This window comes from Malaya genurostris, chromosome 3 (assembly GCF_030247185.1).
Source record: "Malaya genurostris strain Urasoe2022 chromosome 3, Malgen_1.1, whole genome shotgun sequence".
Classification (NCBI taxonomy): Eukaryota; Metazoa; Arthropoda; class Insecta; order Diptera; family Culicidae; genus Malaya; species Malaya genurostris.
Window position 1 is genome coordinate 279957914 of NC_080572.1, and position 20426 is coordinate 279978339.

The 20426-nt window shown below is 39.6% G+C and overlaps 1 protein-coding gene across 1 annotated transcript; it reads right to left on the reverse strand.

Moving 5' to 3' along the window:
* Positions 1–2862: 2862 nt before the first annotated feature.
* LOC131435989 (cullin-4B) lies at positions 2863–18977 on the reverse strand. The gene is made up of 7 exons (XM_058604320.1): positions 18164–18977; positions 8271–9652; positions 7979–8206; positions 7801–7908; positions 4051–4221; positions 3822–3974; positions 2863–3763 (listed from the first exon to the last, which is right to left on the reverse strand). Exons 1-7 carry the CDS (start codon positions 18303–18305, stop codon positions 3668–3670), a joined length of 2280 nt encoding a protein of 759 aa, XP_058460303.1. The 5' UTR covers positions 18306–18977; the 3' UTR covers positions 2863–3667.
* Between the last annotated feature and the right edge of the window lie 1449 nt (positions 18978–20426).

The following is a 20426-nucleotide window of genomic DNA, read 5'->3' on the forward strand; positions in this document are numbered from 1 at the left end:
GGAATTCTTAAGGATCATGTTCTGCTTTGGATTACATCTACCTACTACTCTCTCACTCACTCTTTCAGTCGTAGACCACGCGGGTCTCTGCTGTATACAGGAGGCGTCTCCATTCAACTCGGTTCATGGATGTTCGCCGCCAGCCTCGGTAGCTGCGAAGGGTCCGCAGGTCGTCGTCAATTTGATCGATCCATCTTGCCCGCTGCGCGCTCTTCTTCTTGTACCGGTCAGATCATTATCGAGAATCATTTAAACCGGGTTGTTCTCCGACATTCTAACAACATGCCCGGCCCACCGTAACCGCCCGACCTTGGCCGTTTGGACGAGGGTTGGTCCTCCCAGCAACTGATGCAGTTCATGGTTCATTCGCCTTCTCCACCTACCATCTTCTATCCGCACTCCGCCAAAGATGGTTCGCAACACCTTCCGTTCAAAAATACCTAGTGCGTGTTGATCCTCCGCAAGCATTGTCCAGGACTCGTGCCCGTATAGAATAACCGGTCTAATCAGCGTTTTGTAGATAGTTAACTTCGTACGACGGCGAATTTTGCTAGATCGAAGCGCCCTGCGCAGTCCAAAGAAAGCCCGATTTCCTGATAATCACCCCGATTCTGCAATCCGACGGATTTGGGATACGAACGAATCTACACTTTCGTTCGAGATCGAATTTTACATTCTTTATTCCGTTCGACTTGTATGATTCGATAGACTCTCGTTCGGGAACACTTGAAATTTCGAACACTAACCATCAAAGCTGTCACACTTTATTTACACGTTCTATATTATTTATATTATTAATTTCTTAGTAAACGAAACCGTCACACTTGTATAAACAAATTAGAACGATTCTAAACCGGACAGAAGTAATACGTAAGCAAATCGATCGAGTAATGTTCGAAAATTTAACAACTCGAACGAATGATATTCGAGTTCATACCCAACTCGAACGGAATGCATAATGGAAATTGCACATTCGATCGGAATATTTCGAATCGATCGACGAACAGAATAGGTGTGAATATGCCTCTCTGAATTTCTCTGCTGGTGTCATTATCGGCAGTCACCAGTGAGCCCTAGTACACGAACTCGTCGACCATTTCGATTTCATCCGCACCAATCAGAACTCGTAATGGGTGGCTGACGTTCACCCCGATTCTGAAATCCGACGGATTTGTGATACGAACGAATCTTCACTCTCGTTCGAGTTCGAATTTTGCATTCTTTATTCCGTTCGACTTGTATGATTCGATCGACTCTCGTTCGGGAATCCTCGAAATTTCGAACACTAACCATCAAAGCTGTCACCACTACTTATGTACGATTCAGACGATCCGGCTCCTTCCGTCACCGTCACCGTCAACATTAATTACATGCATTCTTTTGGAACCATTCACACGTAACGTCACCGTCACGGAACGTCTTGACGGACGGAGCGTGTGAACGTTCCGGTAAAGAAAGTATTGAACTAATTTTGACGGAAGCTGACGTTCCAGTGACGGTGACGGAAGAAGGTGGACCGTCTGAATCGTACATTACACGTCAATCGAGTAATGTTCGAAAATTTAACAACTCGAACGAATGATATTCGAGTTCATACCAAACTCGAACGGAATGCAGAATGGAAATTGCAAATTCGATCGGAATATTTCGAATCGATCGACGTACAGAATAGGGGTGGTTATCTTCTCTCGAGCCCATGCCTTTCATGTACTTTGTCTTTGACACATTGATGTCTAGTAGCTGGACGGACTTTCTGGAAATCGTGCCACTCGTGTCTATCCTTGCTCTTCTTATCACACCCTCCAAAGCAATGTTGAATAGCAGACACGAAAGGCCATCACCTTGCGAGTTTCGAAGGGACTCGAGTTTATCCCCGATACTCGAACAACGCACATCACTCGATTCATCGTAGCCTTGACCAATCGTATCAGTTTGTCCGGGAATCCGTAGTCGTGCATGATTTTCCATAGCTGTTCTCGATCGATTGTGTCGTAGGCTGATTTGAAATCGATGAATAAGTGATGTGTGAGCACATTGTATTCGCGGCACTTTTGCAACACCTGGCGGATGGCGAACACTTGGTCCGTGGTAGCGCGTTCGCCCATAAATCCTGCCTGATATTGTCCCACGAATTCGTTTGCAATCGATGAAAGTCGAAGGCATAAGACGGCCGGGTAAATCAGCTAGTTATATATATATATATATCCAAACAGGTACTGTTACTCTTAGGACGTATTTTGCTTTATGCGTCGAATAGTTTAAGGGTAAGATGAAAATTTGTGGATAATGCAAGGAATTCTACAGACGGTTTTTATTAAAACAAGTATAGACAACAAGACTGGATAAATTAACATCATATTTAAATCACATTAAGGTGTTTAAATACACATCAGCAATAGGACGTCAAGTTGATCTATTTGACCCTACTTGCTCCTTAATTCGCACCCTTTCATACTGCTACAAACGCAGAAGTGGCGATAGCACCCATTCGACGCCGTTCTATTGACCAAATGTCATCATAGACTCACAGCATAAATCAAATAAACATAGATTTCCCAGTGTAATAGTAATGTAGTTGAGCAACCCGTGACACCAAAAGCACCGTCTGGTGGAGAATGGGTGCGTAAATGCTCCTAAAATGCATGCAAAAAGTTGCCTGCGCATTTAACACAACCACAGTAGCTAATGGAAAAAAGTACACCCGTTTGTCACTAGAGGTGCTGTTAGTGTCACCGTACAGTGAGAAATCTATGTTTATTTAATTTATGCTCACAGGAAGTTAAGATAGGAACTTGTAAGCATGTTTTCTTTTCACGACCAACGGCTCGGTTCAAGGTGATTGTGTATCAAAAAAAAAAAACATTTATGCTTAACGGAAATTTTATTCGTTTTGTTGTTGTTGTTGTTGTTGTTGCAATTACAGGATCTTCAAAGACGTTTTTTTTGCAATTTCATGTTAATTCCATTAGTGTCACTAATAATAATATGTTTCTATTTACCTCTTGAATTTCAATCGCTATAGCAACCTGATATAAACTATTTACAGAAAATGTTTCAATTTTTGCTTCCGTTGGTTGTGTGGTATAATTTTTATTCTATTATCTTCCCACTTCTTACGTCGTTTTTTGTTTTAATATGTTGAAACTGGAGGCATTTGTCGTTCTGTCGTTCCGTGATTCGTCAGCAACTGTGCAGTAGATAAGTCGTCACCTCATCCGCCAGTTTAAGGAAGTTTATGTACGTTCTAGGAAACGGATTATCTAACACCGTGTTCCGGGAGAATCTGTTAGAACTTAGAGCTAGTGTCGCCCAAACATACTTGGCATTCGACATTTGGAACGGTTGTTCGGGATAGAATATATATTAAAAAAACGCAACGTTGTACGCTCTCAAGGAACCAAATTGTCCATCCTACACACGCACACACAAACACACACACACGCGCGCGCTAGTGACACAGTTACGCACTGCCAGTTCCCATCTGAGTAGAGTTGAATTAAAACAGGACATTCGTTAAGCTATATTTTGATTATTCTCGAATATACTTTCGAGAAAAAAAATTCCCATTTGGAACCGCCTATTGATGCAAGTTGAACAACGTTAACGTCCGTGGCTCTGTCGCACTCTTCTAACTAGCGGGGATGGATTATCATTAGAGACTGCCCGTTTAGGCGACATAGTTGTATTGATTCTGGTTGTCTTTGTCCCGCTCCATGTAGTCACGATCTATCAGGGATTCGATCCGTTTTTTCAGGTCGGCCGGCTGAAAGAAGAAAATGTTTCTTTTTTTGCATAAAATTCTCTAGCTAGCTAATTATTACCTTAACTGGGAAGGTCAGCTGCTTGTACAGCTCGCTGATGAGCAAATTATGACTAAGAGTTTTCCTCATTTTCATGATGCGTACGATCGCCGCGTCAATCTGATACTGTCGGTCCTGGTAGACACGTTCTTCGGTAGCTTTTTGTTCTTCATTCTGCAAAAGAAAATTTTCAACTTTCGTTCGGAAGCCGCGAAACAAAAAAAAACAATCAATCAATCAATCTACGAACCGTCTCTTTCATCTGGATCTGATTGATTTTGATCCTAAACAGTTTATTCGTGAACTCATTGTTGAACTGGAACTTGTCGTTGTCCTCCACTTCGCGACCCTTGGGAATTTTGGTCAGTACGCGTGCCTTACCACAGGCCAGAGACTGTAGCGTGCGACGCAGCTCACCGTCCTGGGGCAACAAAAACAAACAAAAAAAAAGGTTTCGTTAAGCAAGTTGCTGTTAAACACTCAATTTTTTTCTAAATAACTATTTATTGGAATATGAGTTAAAATTAAATTATTAAGATTTAAATTGGGTGTTCAGCCACAAGAGGTGACTTTTCAGCCCTAATATATAAATGATTTGGTTATTACCATGAGGACATCATTTGCTTCCGCAATTCTGAGATTTTTATGTAAGGAAAATTATAAACCTACTTGTATTGTGTAATGGGGAAAAGGAACTTATCGGGAAGATTTTTAATAAGAATATTAAAAATTCCATCATTACCAGGAGCCTTCATGATTTTAAGTTTCCTAATAATTGATTTAATTTCATCAAAATTTGTCTCAGTATTGTCATTTGGTAATAACACTTGAGTTGAAATATGATCATATTTCAGTGAAACTTCATTTTCAATAGGACTCACAACGTTCAAATTAAAATTGTGTACACTCTCGAACTGCTGAGCAAGTTTTTGAGCATTTTCGCCATTTGTAAGAAGTATTTGATTTCCTTCCTTGAGAGCAGGAATTGGTTTCTGAGGTTTCTTAAGAACCTTAGAAAGTTTCCAGAAAGGTTTAGAATATGGTTTAATTTGTTCAACTTCTTTAGCGAAATTTTCATTTCGCAAAAGAGTAAATCTATGTTTAATTTCTTTTTGTAAATCCTTAACTATGATGTTCATAGCAGGATCACGAGAACGTTGATATTGTCGTCGACAAACATTCTTCAACCGAATGAGCAGTTGAAGATTGTCATCGATGATAGGAGAATTTAATTTAGTTTGAGCTTTGGGAACTGAAAGATTTCTAGCTTCGATAATATAATGATTCAAATTATCAATTGCTGTGTCGATGTCCGCAGAATTTTCTAAAATAGTTTCATGATCCACATGATTTTCAATGTGAGATCTGTAATCCAACCAATTAGCTCTATGATAGTTGAATACAGAACTAATTGGATTAATTTTAGCTTCGTTGGAAAGTCTGAATGTTACTGGAAGATGATCTGAGTCAAAGTCAGCATGTGTAATCGGTTCACTACAAATGTGACTTTGGTCTGTTAGAACCAGATCAATTGTAGACGGGTTTTTTTCACGGAAGAGAAACAAGTAGAATTACTGGGATGAAGAACTGTGAAGTAATTAGCTGAGAGTTGATTATGAAGTATTTTACCATTACTGTTATTTTGCCTACAATTCCATTGGACATGCTTGGGATTTAAGTTCCCTATTACGAAAAATTTCGGTCGATATCTTGTGAGTTTTTGCAAATCGCCTTTAAAGAAATTTAATTGTTCGCCGATGCATTGGAATGGCAAATATGCTCCAGCGATGAACTTCGATATGGTGGATTCAACTTCGATTCCCAAGCTTTCAATTGCTTTAGTATTGAAAGAAGGTAAAATTCGATGTTTAATTTGCCGTTGGACAAAAATGGCAACTCCACCACCCATTCCAGTAAACCTGTCAAATCGATGAACCACATAATGTGGATTACTTTTCAATTTGACATTTGGTTTAAGAAAATTTTTTGTCACAATGGCAATATGAATTTTGCGAACTTTGAGAAAATTATAAAATTCATCTTCACTCGATTTCAAACATCGAGCATTCCAATTTAAAATATTCAAATAATTATTTAACATTACTGTTAAATTTTAAATTCCTTATAATATTATTTGCAAATTGCCATCCGATTTGAAATGCTTCAAAAAGTGATGAAATCGAATTCATTCGGATGGTCATTTGAAAAAGTTGATCTTGTAGGTAGATCATCTTATTTTCAGTTATATCGCCTAAATCGACTTCGTTTAAAGAAGTGAATGGCATTGAAGGAATATTGGTAGGTATTAGAACTGCCATTAGAAGAAGATGATTTGGCCGATCAACCTATTAATAAATTGTGTTCGTTAGAAGATTTAGATACATTAGAAGAATTAAGTGGAAGATTTCTACCTGTTACACTAGCGTAACTGACATTAGAATAAGATGATGACGAGGTCGATCTACCTGTCAATAAATTGTTTTCGTTAGAAGACGAATTGGAAGGCGTACCTGTTTTTTTTGTTTTAAATTCGAAGAAATAAGTGCGTTAGAAGAACTAGGCGTGGTATTTGTAACGGTTTTTTGATTTTCAGGTATGTTCTGTAAATTTAAGGTCGTTGATTTGACTTGTTGTCTATGCGAACGAGCGTTTAAAATTTTTTCCCTGACAGGACTTTTTAAATAATTGGATTTCAGATTTGCATCGAAATTTGAACATGAAAATTTATCAGTGGTTTCATTCATTGGACAAACGTCTTTCGAATGCGATTTACCACAATTCAAACACCGTATATCCATATGACAATTTTTGGTTCCATGACCGAAGCCTTGGCAACGACGACATTGCGTTAAGTTTGCAATACGATTATGCCGTGTATAATGTTCCCAATGAATTTTAATGTGGGAAATGAAACGTACTTTTTCTAAAGTTTTCAAATTGTTTACGTCACTTCGATTAAAAAGTATTAGATAAAGTTCATGGGAAATCCCAGAGCGTGGTTTAGAAGTACCATTCGCTCTTTTTTTCATAAGTATTACTTGGGAAGAGGCAAAACCAAGCAATTCTTTTAGTTGATTTTTAATTTCATCAGTACTTTGATCATTTGATAAGCCTTTCAAGACAGCCTTGAATATTTTATATCATATGAATAAAATTTATGAAGTTTCTCGGACAAATATCGAATAAGACGTTCGTAATCTTCCAATCCATCAACCAAGACTCGACATTCTCCTCTTCGTCCGATTTGAAATGAGACTTTTACTTCCGGGAGAAAAGTAGAAAGCTCAGTACGGAATGCTATGAAGTCGGAAATCATCACCGTCACTGGTGGCATAGATTGATGTTTCTTCCCAGAACGACAAGCGTCCATTTTGGGAATTTTTGAAGAATTTTCTTCTATGTCGCTACAATCGGATTCAGGAAGAATCTCGTAAATATTGTTAGACGGCATAGGATCAACGGAAGGAAAATCCGCCCGTTGTCTTTTATTTTTACATTCAGATTCTATAAGATCGTGAATGTTATTAGAAAAATGTTGAATAACGGATTGTGATTTATTCCGCATTGAATTATTTTTAGCCTTAGACTTGTTGCCTTTCCGGTTGGACGCATGCATTTTTTAAATGAATGAGATTAAATTAACTAGGCTAAATTAGTCTTCGATTTAACTCCTAGTTTAGAAAAGTCTTGATAAATACTGATTTTGTGGTAGTCTTAATAAAGACTGATTAGTTTGAATAATAGTTCTTTGAATAGCTAGCCTTAAAAAAGGCTGATTAATTACTTAGTCACTCTAATATCACTCTTTGTATAGCCTTGAGAAAGGCTGACTAATCTTTAGTCTTTAAAAAGACTGTTAGTGATTCAGGTAGCCTTGAAAAAGAATCAATGAAACTCTAGGTAGCCAAAAAAATTCCCAGGAGCCAAGAGCTATACGCGTGCGGTGCGAACGACTGTTCAACACCGACTGAAACACTTAATTTAATAACCCCATACGTACCTCAATGTTTACGGCCGCTTTAATTTCCTCGAATGTTATGTTCAGATTGTAGTTGAACAGTAACAGGACCAGTCCTTGAAACAATGAAACCTGCAAATCTTTCGGTCCCTGTGAAATCATTATGGTTAGTATTTTTTGTGTACTGTGTCTAGCGCACCGAACAAACGCCGGGACTTACCGCATCGAACCGTGCCTTGAGCACACAATGCCCCAGCGTCGGTTGCCACTGTAGCTTCCGGCCGCTGTGTTTTGCCAGATAGAACTTGTTGAAGATCGACTGGTACTGCAGTAATTCCTGAGGCAGCGTCACCTCCATCACCGGGTAGGTCGGCCAGAAACCCATGGTCAGAATGTTCACGGTTAGATCGATATTCTGCAGCTCTTTACTCTCAGAGTTTGCCATGTACTGAACAGAAAACAAAAAACAAATTTAAAATTGCAACCAACACAAATTTCATTTCTTCTCTAACCTGTCTAAATGCAATGTTTATATCTCTGCTCAGTTCCATATCTTTGAACATTCCCTCCAGTTTGGAAGTGAATCCACCGCCACACTCCTGTTTCAGCTTGGATAGCATACTCTTCTCGGCATCAACCGAAGCCGACTTGCCGACCAGTAACCGTTTGGCAAGGTCTTTCTTGTAGAACGCCTCGAACACATCCTTACCGTGAATGAACCGAAACTGGACCATAATCTTGTCCAGAATCTGTTCCAGTTCCTCTTCGGTGGCTTCCTTATTGCCGGCCCGCAGTTTCATGTCGACGTACTTGGCAATCAGCTCCGCCGGTTTGTTCGAGCGTTGATTGACGAAGAACTCGAACGCTTCCCTGAGCGAGTTGGAGAATTTTTCATTCCGGTCGAAGCACGAGTTAACGATGTTATCCAGTTTGTCCTTGAAATCCAGTAGGTCTTGAACCATTGATTTGTCCTTCTCCGGATCGATGACGATTGTGCGACCTTTCTTTTTGATGTAGGCATTGAACGAACCGCACAGTTCCGTGGTTCCATTTTTCACACGGCTGAAAAGCGAGTACAGCAACGTAAGATCGGACAGACGGTTTTCCTCCAGTAACTGATCGAGCCCTTTCTGCAGGATGCCGGTTATGTGTTCGGTAATCAGCTGACGTTCGACGGTCACAATCAACTGATGTTTGGTGCAACTGTCCAAATAGTGCAGGAGACGTTCGTTTTCTTCCTGTAACCGTTTATCAACGTGTAGCAAATAGTCCGGAACCTCCAGTTCTTCCATTTTGGCCTGACCCTCCGACTGGTACAGATGTTTCGTTGCAACCAGAAACTTCTGCTCGAAGGCTTCCTTGTAAATCTGAAGATCGGACAACATCCGGAGTAAACTTTTCAGCAAAGTCCTATCGACGGTTTCTCCGTTTCGTTCCTTTTCGATCAAAATCAAAATTCCTTCCACCGTCCGTGCCTGTACCAACGTATTCATCGCTATATGATCGCGAAACAGTTCTAGTCCCATGTCCCAGATGGAATGGACGGTCGGATTCTGCAGGACATAGGTTCTATCCAGATACAGGAAAATGCTCCGGATCATGATCATCTGTTGACAGTGGGACTGCCAGCAGTCGTTCATCTTCTTCAGATAGACCAGCTTGTCGATCGATTCCGCCAGGAACGGTGTGATGTTGGCCTTGACATGCTGTTCCGCCAGTGCCGTCAAATTGACATACAGCTGCGAATCCATCTTGTGGCTGCACATGTTTTCCACCGCCTGGTACAGCTCTTCCAGCGAGTACTCGATCCGTTTCGACAGCTGAATGGCGATGACCGCCTCGCGAAGCTTCTGCCAGGTGTGCTCCTGGTAGTTCTCCGGCAGTGTCGGTTTAGCTGCAATGAAATTCAAAAAATTAGGTTGTGTTATTTCGTTTTTTTTTGTGTTGCCTAATTTAATTAGTTAAAAAGTCAACTAAGGAGTTAGAGCTCCGACCGAGACGGATCATTAGCAGTTGCCATGTAATGGTTCTGTATGATCCTATTTGAAGAGAAAAGTCAGACTAAGACGTTCGTTTGCTGTTAGTTCAATCCAAGATGTATTTTTTATTTATTTACTTTTCAGTTGCTTAATTAGGCTGCATGATTTTCGAAATTTTTCTATAGTTGTAGCTTGTTGTTTTTATTGAGACAGCTCACTCTTTACCCAATACCGCTCGATAGATTGCAACTCCGGACATTCGCCTCTTTCGGTACGACATGTACTCCGGGTGCTTAATACCATTCCCGCCAAAACATATTTGGCGTAGTGACAAGATGCCAAAACTACCCAGAATAGCAAGGCTGCGTAAGGATGGTGGCTTCTTTAGGCATTCTTCACGGTATATTTCCTTTGTTTGGAAAACTTTGTTCGAAATAATCATTGGCGTTACGAAACGTTACATGCGTTACTTTTGGTGAATCATAGGCGTTACGAAACGTTACATGTATTACATTTGTGCAAGTTACAGGCGTTACTTTTTTTAATCATAGGCGTTACGAAGCATTACGAAGCGTAACTTTTTTGTATGTTACAGGCGTTACGAAGCGTTACTTCTTGTAAGTTACATGCGTTACGAAACGTGAAGAGTTACTCTGTATAAATTTTGGCGTTACGAATCGTTACTTGCGTTAGTTTTTTGTGAGTTGTAGATGTTACGTGCGATATTCTTTTGTGAGTTACAAGTGTTACGAAGTGTTACATGCATTACTCTTTTGTAAGTCATAGTCGTTACAAATCGTTACATGCGTAATTTTTTTTGTGCTTTGTTACAGAACGTTACATGTGTTACATTTTTAAAAGGTACAAGCGTTACGAGGCGTTACATCCATTATTCTTTTGTAAGTTTTGTGTGTTACGAAGTGTTATGTGCTACTTTTTGTAAGTTTTAGGTGTTAAAAAGCGTTACAAGAGTTTTGGCATTCAAATTTTAACATATTGAAGAGTCGCTTCTTTGCTAAATCTACTGAAAATGTCATAAATATGAAATAATTAGAAATGATCCTGAAAAGACATGAAATATACTACTCAAAATTAGCACGATGGCATATCTTATAGAAACGAGAACTTGTATCTAATTTTGAAGGAAAATGACTTTTATTCCCGTAACCAAAAATTTCTTTCTGTATCTTCTCCTCAATAAAACTTAGAGGTGAATTAATTCTTCTATTCTATTCCTGAATGAATCATTAGTTCTTTTCTTTGATGAGAGTATTCAGTAAAAAATGTTATTTCACAAGATTCAACGGTTTCAATATTTTAAATGTTACCGACAGCCACCTACGTAATATTATGGAGCTGTTGATCCTGTAGATTATACCGTGAGATCAGAGATGGCATTTCACTAGAGTGATACACTAGGGCGTAGGTTTCAACTATACACTGCGGATACATTTGCTCCGCTCCACACAAAGAGGAAAGCGCACTTCTTCTCAGTGTCCAGACCAGACAGACAGACTTTGAGTGCGTGCTTGTGTTGAAAGAAGCTGGTGCGAGAGAATAACATTCTCTTCGCACGAATCACTCTCACGTGCTCTCGCCTAAATACACCCAAGTGATCACTGGCGCGTGATGGTGAGCGAACACTTCTGTGAACTTCAATTAATAGATAGTAGATCTGGTCTTGCTATGAAAAATGAAAATTTAACGATAAATTGTTTTATTTTGCTGATTTTGCGTGTCCCACGCTTCTTCTACGCAAACCATACAGCACAGTGCTCACCGGCGTGTACACCTCTGTGAAAGTATCTGCATCCACCTCAGAGAATTTATTAGCTAATGCTCTAGCACTTTGGTGCGATTCAGTGGAGGAGGTAAAAGGAAATAAACAAACGCACTCATGATGCGTGCACACTTTATACAACAGTGGTGCATTATATATGTGAAAGAGAAGAGCTCTCGTTGAAGTTGTCAGTGCGAGGGGAGAAATTTTGCTTGCTCTTCGTCACACAGAGGAGATGGACATCTCTGCGTGAGATAGAGGTTTTCAGAGTTACGTGATGAGAAAAACTCCACTGTCGATAAAGCACGCACCGGCAGATCCTACGAAGCAGAACTGAGTCAAAACCACATAAAATGTAAGATGAAACCGGGATAAAATGGATGACGATAATAATAATAATAACACATAAAGTTGTACTGAACGACCGGAAAGAGAAAGTGCGCGAGCATGCCTTAGTTAAGTAAGCTTCTGCAGATGAGAAAGAAAGATGCCGCTGGATTCCGCACATACTTATTTAGGGCTAGAATGACAATGTCCTATCAGACAAAAAAAATGAAATTCTCATGTAATAAAATTGAATTTGAAATCATTAGATGTACATATACCTCAGATTCATCATCCCATTTTTGAAATGCAGCATGTTCACGATTTCAATGCGTTGATGAGTAAATAAATCAAATGATAGCTGCAAAAACGCACAAAATATCGATCTATTTTTCCTAACAGGATTCTCTCGTGGAGTCTAATTCTAGCAGATCAATGTAACATTTGTAGTAAACTGACTTTGATTCAGATCATCTACCAATAACATTCAGGGTTTCAAATTAAGCAATGACTAGTTCAATTAGTTATATTAATCAATTCTATCTACTACCTTAAATTAATCGGCTAGGACACAGATCTTATATAGGAAGCAATGTGTTATTTAAATAGATACATTATTGACGTTAGGAGTCTATCAATTCCAAAATCTCAAACTATATTCAATTCTTCTTCATCTACATCATTATCAATGTTCTTCAGATCCTACTGTTGGAGGACCTTTAAAAGAGAATTAAATATAGATTCACTGAACAAATCAATCCATATTCTAAACCTTTTTAGGATTCTGTACTGGTCCTCTAAAACCAGTTTCAGCTCTCAATGAAGGAACCTAAATTCTCCCTGCAAAAGGTGAATAGGATCAAAGTCGACAACTTTTCCAATTTTGTCCTATTGAAATCTCACACAAACATGTGTCAAGCAGTTTCGTCCCGTCCTCATGTGCACCTCGTGCATTGCACAACCAAAATCGTCAAAATCGAAAAATGAACTTCATCCCCATCCGCATTAAACTATTTTTACGATACTGATTTTTTATGAAAGCAGGTTGGATGGTAGCGAATACAAAATAATGAGCGATTTTCCACAGCACAATATGCACAAATTCACCGTAAGCTGCTTGCGCTCGGTCGCCGCGTTAGTGTTTTTTATGTGCACATGAGTTACTGCACAGTTTCAAGAGAAGGAATTACTCAACTCAGCCTTGAGATTTTTTGTCCCCTCTGTCAGGTTTGGCTCTGTGAGAACTTGAATGCACACCGTTAGGAAAGACTTCAGTGCATCTTTCGTCACGAAACGTCTCGAAATGGTGCCATGTTGACATTACTTTGACAAATAATGATGAATGGTAATTATTAGCAAACCTAACAGTATGAAGGCTTCTAAAAATCATAGCGGGTCGGCGGCCGACCCGCTACCCGTTCGCCCGGTCTGCCCAAAACATAATATAACAGATATAAACATGAAGAAAAAGACAATACACTGAAGTCTTTTTTTATGCGAGTTTACGTACCGCATAAAAAACCGCATAAAAAAACCGTAAAAAAACCGCATAAAAAAAGAGCTCAGTGTATATAATTTCATATTTAACTGTAAATAAACTAAGTAAAAATAAATTACAAAATCATCAGAATTATTATTTTACCACCTAACAGGGTCCGGCACTCGAAGTGTAACCAACTTCAGACCGCTCGCGCAGCTGACGCACGGGCATCAACTCTCTAGAAATTTACTAAATGACAGTTCAGAGTTGTATTGTTTACAAGCGCAAGAAAGCATTTTGCCAAAAGTGAACGTGAAAAAAAAATCTTGACTTGAGAGAGCGAAGGAGTTGCTTCGTTTGGCCGAAAGCGGTCAATTTCCGAACATTGTATTTTCTGACGAGAAAATTTTTCCAATTGAGCAATTCATAAACTCTCAAAACGATAGGGTTTACTCGACCGACCGTTCATACGAGAATTTGAGTCATCGATTGACCACCAGGAGGCAGCACCCGCAACAGATAATGGTTTGGGCCGCTGTAACCGCAGATGGGCGCTCTCCAATCGTTTTCATCGAGCCTGGCGTCAAGATAAATGCGACATATTATCGGTAAAGTATTCTGGAGGTTGCTTTGAAGCCGTGGGCAGACAAACATTTCGGTGGCAGACCATGGACGTTTCAGCAGGACTCGGCACCGTCTCACAAAGCTCGAGTGAACCAAGAATGGCTGAAAAACAACGTTCCGAACTTCATCACGTCCACACAATGGCTCTCGAATTCACCAGATGCGAATCCAATGGATTATTCTCTTTGGGCCATTTTGGAGAGCAACGTCCGAACTAAAAGAAAAGTCAAACCAGTCTCGAGGCGCTGAAAAAAGTTATTGTCCGCGAGTGGGCCTAAATACCTGCAAGTCACATTCGGCAACTTGCGATTCGTTTTTTGACCGTCTCAAGGCCATAGTCAAGGCAAGAGGTGGTCATATCGAGCAAAAGTGAATTGATTCTTAATTTTGTATTATTTTTACACATTTTGTACTTTGAATTAAGTAAAAGTAATTTTCCAAACTGAATTTATGGCCTTTTTAATTGGTTACACTTCGAGTGCCGGACCCTGTAGAGCTAATCGGCTAGGATACAGATATCATATCGAAAGCAATGTGAACCATGAAACTGTGTTGGGAAATATCGATACAGTCATACATTATTTAAATCAGTGTTGGTGATTGCCGAAAATTTGACAGAAGCTGCTTGATTTTTATCTATATTGTATACAACATTTTCAATCCGGTAGAAGATGCTACAAGCACTCGAGTCTCTCAATGCATGAACCGCAAGAGAATTTTTTTACATTTCTTCGCTCCACTTCATACTCTGAGTATTTCACGGCTCTTAAAAAAAATAACAGTCTGATAATGATTGGTACTGTGTGGAATTTCGAATCGATGATTCAACTCGATGATTCTCATACTGGGTTGCAATATTTCAAAACCCTTGTGTGGAGCATTCACATTTCATAGACACAACTTATACAAAGATTATATGCACATAGTTATAATAAGCGGCAATAGTAAAATGATTCTATCGCAATTATCCACTGCCTGTATAGAATCGGATCGCGAAACGAGAATAAGCGACCGCTTGTTGCTTCAGAGAGAATCCTCACAGCAGCGAGCTAACCTCTGATTCTCAGACAGGTCATCGAGAGAAATTCGCTCTCGCACTGGTGTCTATTCTATGTTGAATGAACCACGTCGGTTTTTTGTTGCTGCGATGATATCCGTCTCTCTTTGATGGCACTTATTGAATCGTGTGAAGAGTGTTACAGTTAAGTTAGTAACGTAAGGTTCATGAGGGGTTTGTGTTAAGCGTGCTCGAAACACTCTGCATTAAAACAGGGACAATAGTAAAATACTCGCTTGAAGAGCGAAACGGTACAGGTGATTATTTTGAGTACGCTGGCCGGACGGAGGGAGAGAACGCATAAGTTAGTTCTTTGGGAAACAGGCAAGCGACCGGACGAAAAAAAAAGAGTGTTGGAGAGAAAAAAGGTGTGCCGCGTGTGTTGGACGCTCGCCATCGGGCAGTGTTTCTTTTCTGGGGAAACGTACTCTCTCGGCAGTTGGTGGCAAAACAGACCGAGTGGATATTGACCCCGAAACACACGAGACGGAAGGAACGAAGTGCGCCGCAAATTGGTGCCGCGAAATGCCGCGTGGGCAAGTAAGGAAACGTGTCACGTGTCGAACGGGTTCAGAATAGTCCAGTGCAACTCTTTGCCGGGAACGACTTGGGAGAGCACGACAAGGTCCGTGGAATCCGGACAACGTGGAATAAACACCTCCACCTTTCACCTGCCGAGGTTTAGTCGAACTCTCAGACAACGGATCAGGCAACCGGATTCATTGATGGACGTGAAACACCCTTCCAACGGGCATCTGGAATACACGGAGAGCACGTTCCGTTGGAATACACGGAGAGCGCACCGTTTACTGGCACGGCGTCCTTCCCTGGCGGAACCAGAGGCTGAGAAGAAACACTTATCGTTTCGTGTCAACTCTAATTGTGGACACGTGTTGGAATCAAAAGCAAGCGGTAAGACGGCCAGGATGGCAGTGAGCTTTGGCAACCTGACGACAACATAAATGGTGAGTGCACTGCTTTTTCTTTGTTATTACCTCTCTTTTAAATGAACCGTCATTATTGTTGATTGGGGGATTATTTCGCTTTGGGCAGAGAGATTAATGTCCTCCCCAACACAGACCAAATGTTTTTATAACAAGAGTTGCTAGTGAGCGTTCTTTTATACGATAAAAGCCATCCTTGATTTAATCATTGCGTTTTTGAAGTTAAGAGTCTATCAGTTCCAAAAGCTCAAACTAAACTTAATTCTCCTTCATCTACATCAATATCAACGTTCTTGTGATCCTACTGAGGAATAGTTTAGGACCTTTAAAACTGAATCCATATTCTAAATCTTTGTAAAATCCTATACTGGTCCTCGGAAACCAGTTTCAGCTCTCAAAGAACTGGTTTCTTGACTAAATGTGAAACTTAATTTAACTCCTTAATTTATTCCATGAGGCTACTCCGTTACTGATCGGGATCAGCTGATATTGCACAGAGAAATTCTGGAAGATCAGACCTGGGAATGTCAATGTGCAACTTCTCGTAACTTAGGGACCCGCTTAGGGATAGGAAGGTATGTTAGTCCAACACTTGTTGTTACTAGAGGCCGTATATACTACTGCGCACTCCACAAGTGTCACGGGAGAAGGATATTTGTTAGTAAAAATTTCAGTAATTGGAGTATTCGCGCGCCACTCAGTATGGTCTTGATTGTTTATTATTTTAATTATATAATAAATTTATTATTAGATTGGGCAACCGGCTACCGAGAAAAAAATATTAATTTATCAAACAAACAAGTATTTTTCTACTACTTATTCAATATACCGATGTATGTCATTAACTTTGAAATATTGAAGAATTGGCGCAATAGTTAATTTTTATCATTCAATTGAAAAAAAAAACTTCTGCAATTGTCGCCTTTGACGACATGGAAGCAGGAACCCAGTGGATGTATTCTTGGCATATTTTTCCGTCGGATTCCACACGGCATCTAGGCTGGTTCTGTCCGGATAAAGCTAATAGGTACTATCAATTTCCTAGTGGACCCCAGCCCCTTTAACTCCCTAATTTATTCCATGAGTGTAAAATGCAAAGATATATATCTGTTGAGTGCCTGTAAATAAATTTTAAACTGTCAAAAAGACCAAATCCATGGTCTCGAGTAGTTATATTAAACAACAAAGAAAATAATTGTCTGATTTGTTATTGTTGTTCTAACCAAAAAATAAAAAATATTCTCGGAAGTGTTCACACTCCTAATAGGAAAAATTTCACTGATTTTCAGGCATACTATGAAAAACTACTACCTACTGGTAGTTAACAGTTGATGATCGTTAATTCTGAGTTTTATGATAAAACGATTTACCGGTTCCTATAATTCCAGGGGCTGTTGCAAAAACCCTACTTATTTATTGAGTTCAGTTACAAGGAAAAATTGCAACACAGTTGTTTGCAGAATTGGCTTGGTCATTTTCTAAGAGTAGAATAATTAAAACTCTTCAACCAAACCGAAAAAGATTTTATATGCTTGAAATATTTCGATGGTATATTCATTGAAGTCAAATCTTAAAAATAAACGGAACATTGTAGAGATTCTTTATCAACACTTTAACAGTTGTCAAACCATAGATATAAACAACGAGTATAATTGATACTCCGGTCAGTAATCTACAGAATGTAGGTGCTAATTCACTTATCGTGTTTTAATAAAACCAAGCACAGACATAAAATTAGTGCTCGTCATGCATGCAGAGGATTGTGTAGTAAAGCGGTTAGCGAGAATGACAAGCTCAGAACCACACTCGAATTGAGATAAATTCCCATCGTTTGGTGATCAATAAAAAAAATAATAACACTTTTACCCCAATGCCTATTACTGCCCCACATCCCTACTTGAATTTAGTAACAACAAAAAATTAGCAGCAGCTGGTTATCAGATTTCTAAGCACCCATTACACGGAGTCAATGAAGGTTAATAAAATCGCAAACTGCTGCGGTAGGGGTAGCACCACGGAGAGTACCGAGAATGTGTACGGTAAATTTCAACGTGCCTTCGCTGCACCTTCACTACACGGTATCCGCGTAAATGAAAACCTTCAAGGTAAGCTATTTTTGACGCGAAATCGCTTCACTCACTTCGAGCAAGTATTGGTAACTATTGCTTCAGAAATGTCAAGTTTTTTATCTACACAAAACAATCAAACTTGACTTACTTTTAAAATTTTTGATTACAATCTTTTTGATATCTCCGGGCTTGCCTGTTCCCGTATTGGTCGTCATCTTGATCACCGCTCCATTCGTGTTGCTGAGGGCAGAAAAATTGGCCCGTTTCCGATCGTTCTCTGTTAAATTCATGGTGCTGCCTGCCAGAAGTTCTTCCTCTGCAGCTCCGGGGTCTCCGCTACTGCTTCCTGCACCTGCTGAACCTGATTTTGGTCGTTTTCCGGGTTGATCTCTACCACTTCTACCACCACCACCGCCGGCACCGGGCGAGTCGCGCTTACGTTTCGAAATTGTGACCAAATTTACGGAGACAATCGCGATGAAATTTGATTTATTCCACTGTTTTTTTTCTGTCCTCCTCGCTGATGGACACAAGACACTCGTAAAACCAAAGCAAGCAGATGTGAATCGTCCTCGATACTAGCAATGATTGTTGTTGCTTCAACTGTCAAACCAACGGTTCACAAACACAACCGCGAGATCCCTCGTTCAGCTAGCTCACAACCAAAACACACTACTGAGTGCGAGTGAGACAACCAGTGTTGTAACGAGAAATCCGCACCGTTCAGCTGTCACTTGGGGTTCTTGCTAGAAAAATTCACTAATTCATCAAATTTGAATTGAGTCCAGTCATGCTCAATCTAAATCAATATCAGCAAACAATAGGCACATCCAGACCTTCAAATTACAGCACATTTCGTGTCCAAAAAGCGAATACACTTCCGTTTATGAGCAGTTTTTTCCACGAGACTCTATAGTAAACCTACGATCAACTTTGCACACACCACTTCTTTTTTGGCTTTTCTTTGCCTCGACTGTCTTTGCATGAACGACCGCCGGTATAAGAGGGGTGCTTGGATGATCAGTGTTATAGAGATTATTGACCAACAAATACACTGAGAAAAAAATAATGGCGTTATACTGCTGGCTGTTAAACTCAACGGTGAGCATTCTGCATACTGATTAATGTCCAAAACTTTCAGAATATGTGACAATGTTGTTGATTTTATCTAAAAACCGAATGCTTCAGAATTTGCAATGAAAAAATACGTTCATGCACAAAAAATCACCCTTTGTTTTATTAAGATTATACAATGAGCCATATGTCAGCATGCTCTTCAGAGAAAGACAGAAGATAAAACATTTCGTTTTCGATTACCGTTATAACCGACTATCAGTGAGCGCCAAGTCATCCAGAATCTTTCTTTAAAATGCATTTTGACAGATGGATCATCATGGCCGTTTTCAGAATAAAAACCCCAGATTTAATTATTTCCGGTAGATAAAAAAAATGCAAAATCCGTAGATTTCAAGAGGTTCATCCTTAGATTCGTAAAAAAGGTAGAAATCTGTAGATCTACGGAAAAATCCGTAGGGTTGGTATCGCTGATTACCGTTTACCAGAATTTCTCATTTTTTATATCATTTATTTTACCCCGGCTTTAACCATTTTGGTCGTTCACCGGGGAGATGAAAAAATTGACCGTTTTGGCCTACAGAGTTCAGTGTTTTTTATGTATATATAAATATCGATCTTTGTTGTTGTTTACTTGCGTCCAAGCAACTCCAGCAGAGTTTCACTCGTGTTTCAAATATAGAAAAAAAACTTAAGTGTACACCAATTTTTTATTGAATTTTTTGCCGAGTTGACTTAGCCGATTCTCCCAAATTCTGATTAAAACAAACAGTTTGATCGATCGCTGATGAATTTCATCCCAGTTCCATAATTATACGGTGATAATTGTTAAAAATTCAAACTGTCAAAAAAATGCCGCAAGAGCAAGTGACAGTTTGTTTACTTTCGGTTCTATTAGGCGGTTTCACGTTTTTCACTCAACTCTTTGTATTAAATGATACCTTAAAACCCGACTTTCAAACAGAATTTTGAAGTACTAGACAATCTTTATAATCATGTCACAATACATACTTAGAAACGTCCTACCCAACCCGCCGTTTAGTCCGGACATTACTCCTTCCGATTACTGTTTGTCCCGGTCTATACAGCATCCCACATTATCATCCCACATGACTAATGAGCAATGAATTCTTAATCGAGTGCGTTTTAAGTACTCGATCTACCCGATTGACAGTGGCATTATAAATGACATTGATATTTCGCTAATTTTATGACTGTGTTAGTGTAAAAGTCAAGCGACATATGCCATTTGATTACACTCCAGCTAGAGCAATGGATGATTTTGACTAAGGTAGGCCTTTTTGTTAATTTCCAGCGAATTTCAGCAGTTTAAATAT

Excerpts from the sequence above, each read along its gene's own strand:
- LOC131435989 (XM_058604320.1), bottom strand. The coding sequence starts at position 18,305 with ATGAATTTAACAGAGAACGATCGGAAACGGGCCAATTTTTCTGCCCTC. Across the intron at positions 7,909-7,978 it reads TCAAGGCACGGTTCGATGCG|GGACCGAAAGATTTGCAGGT; the intron begins GTAAGTCCCGGC and ends ATGATTTCACAG. Across the intron at positions 3,975-4,050 it reads AGATCCAGATGAAAGAGACG|AATGAAGAACAAAAAGCTAC; the intron begins GTTCGTAGATTG and ends TTTCTTTTGCAG.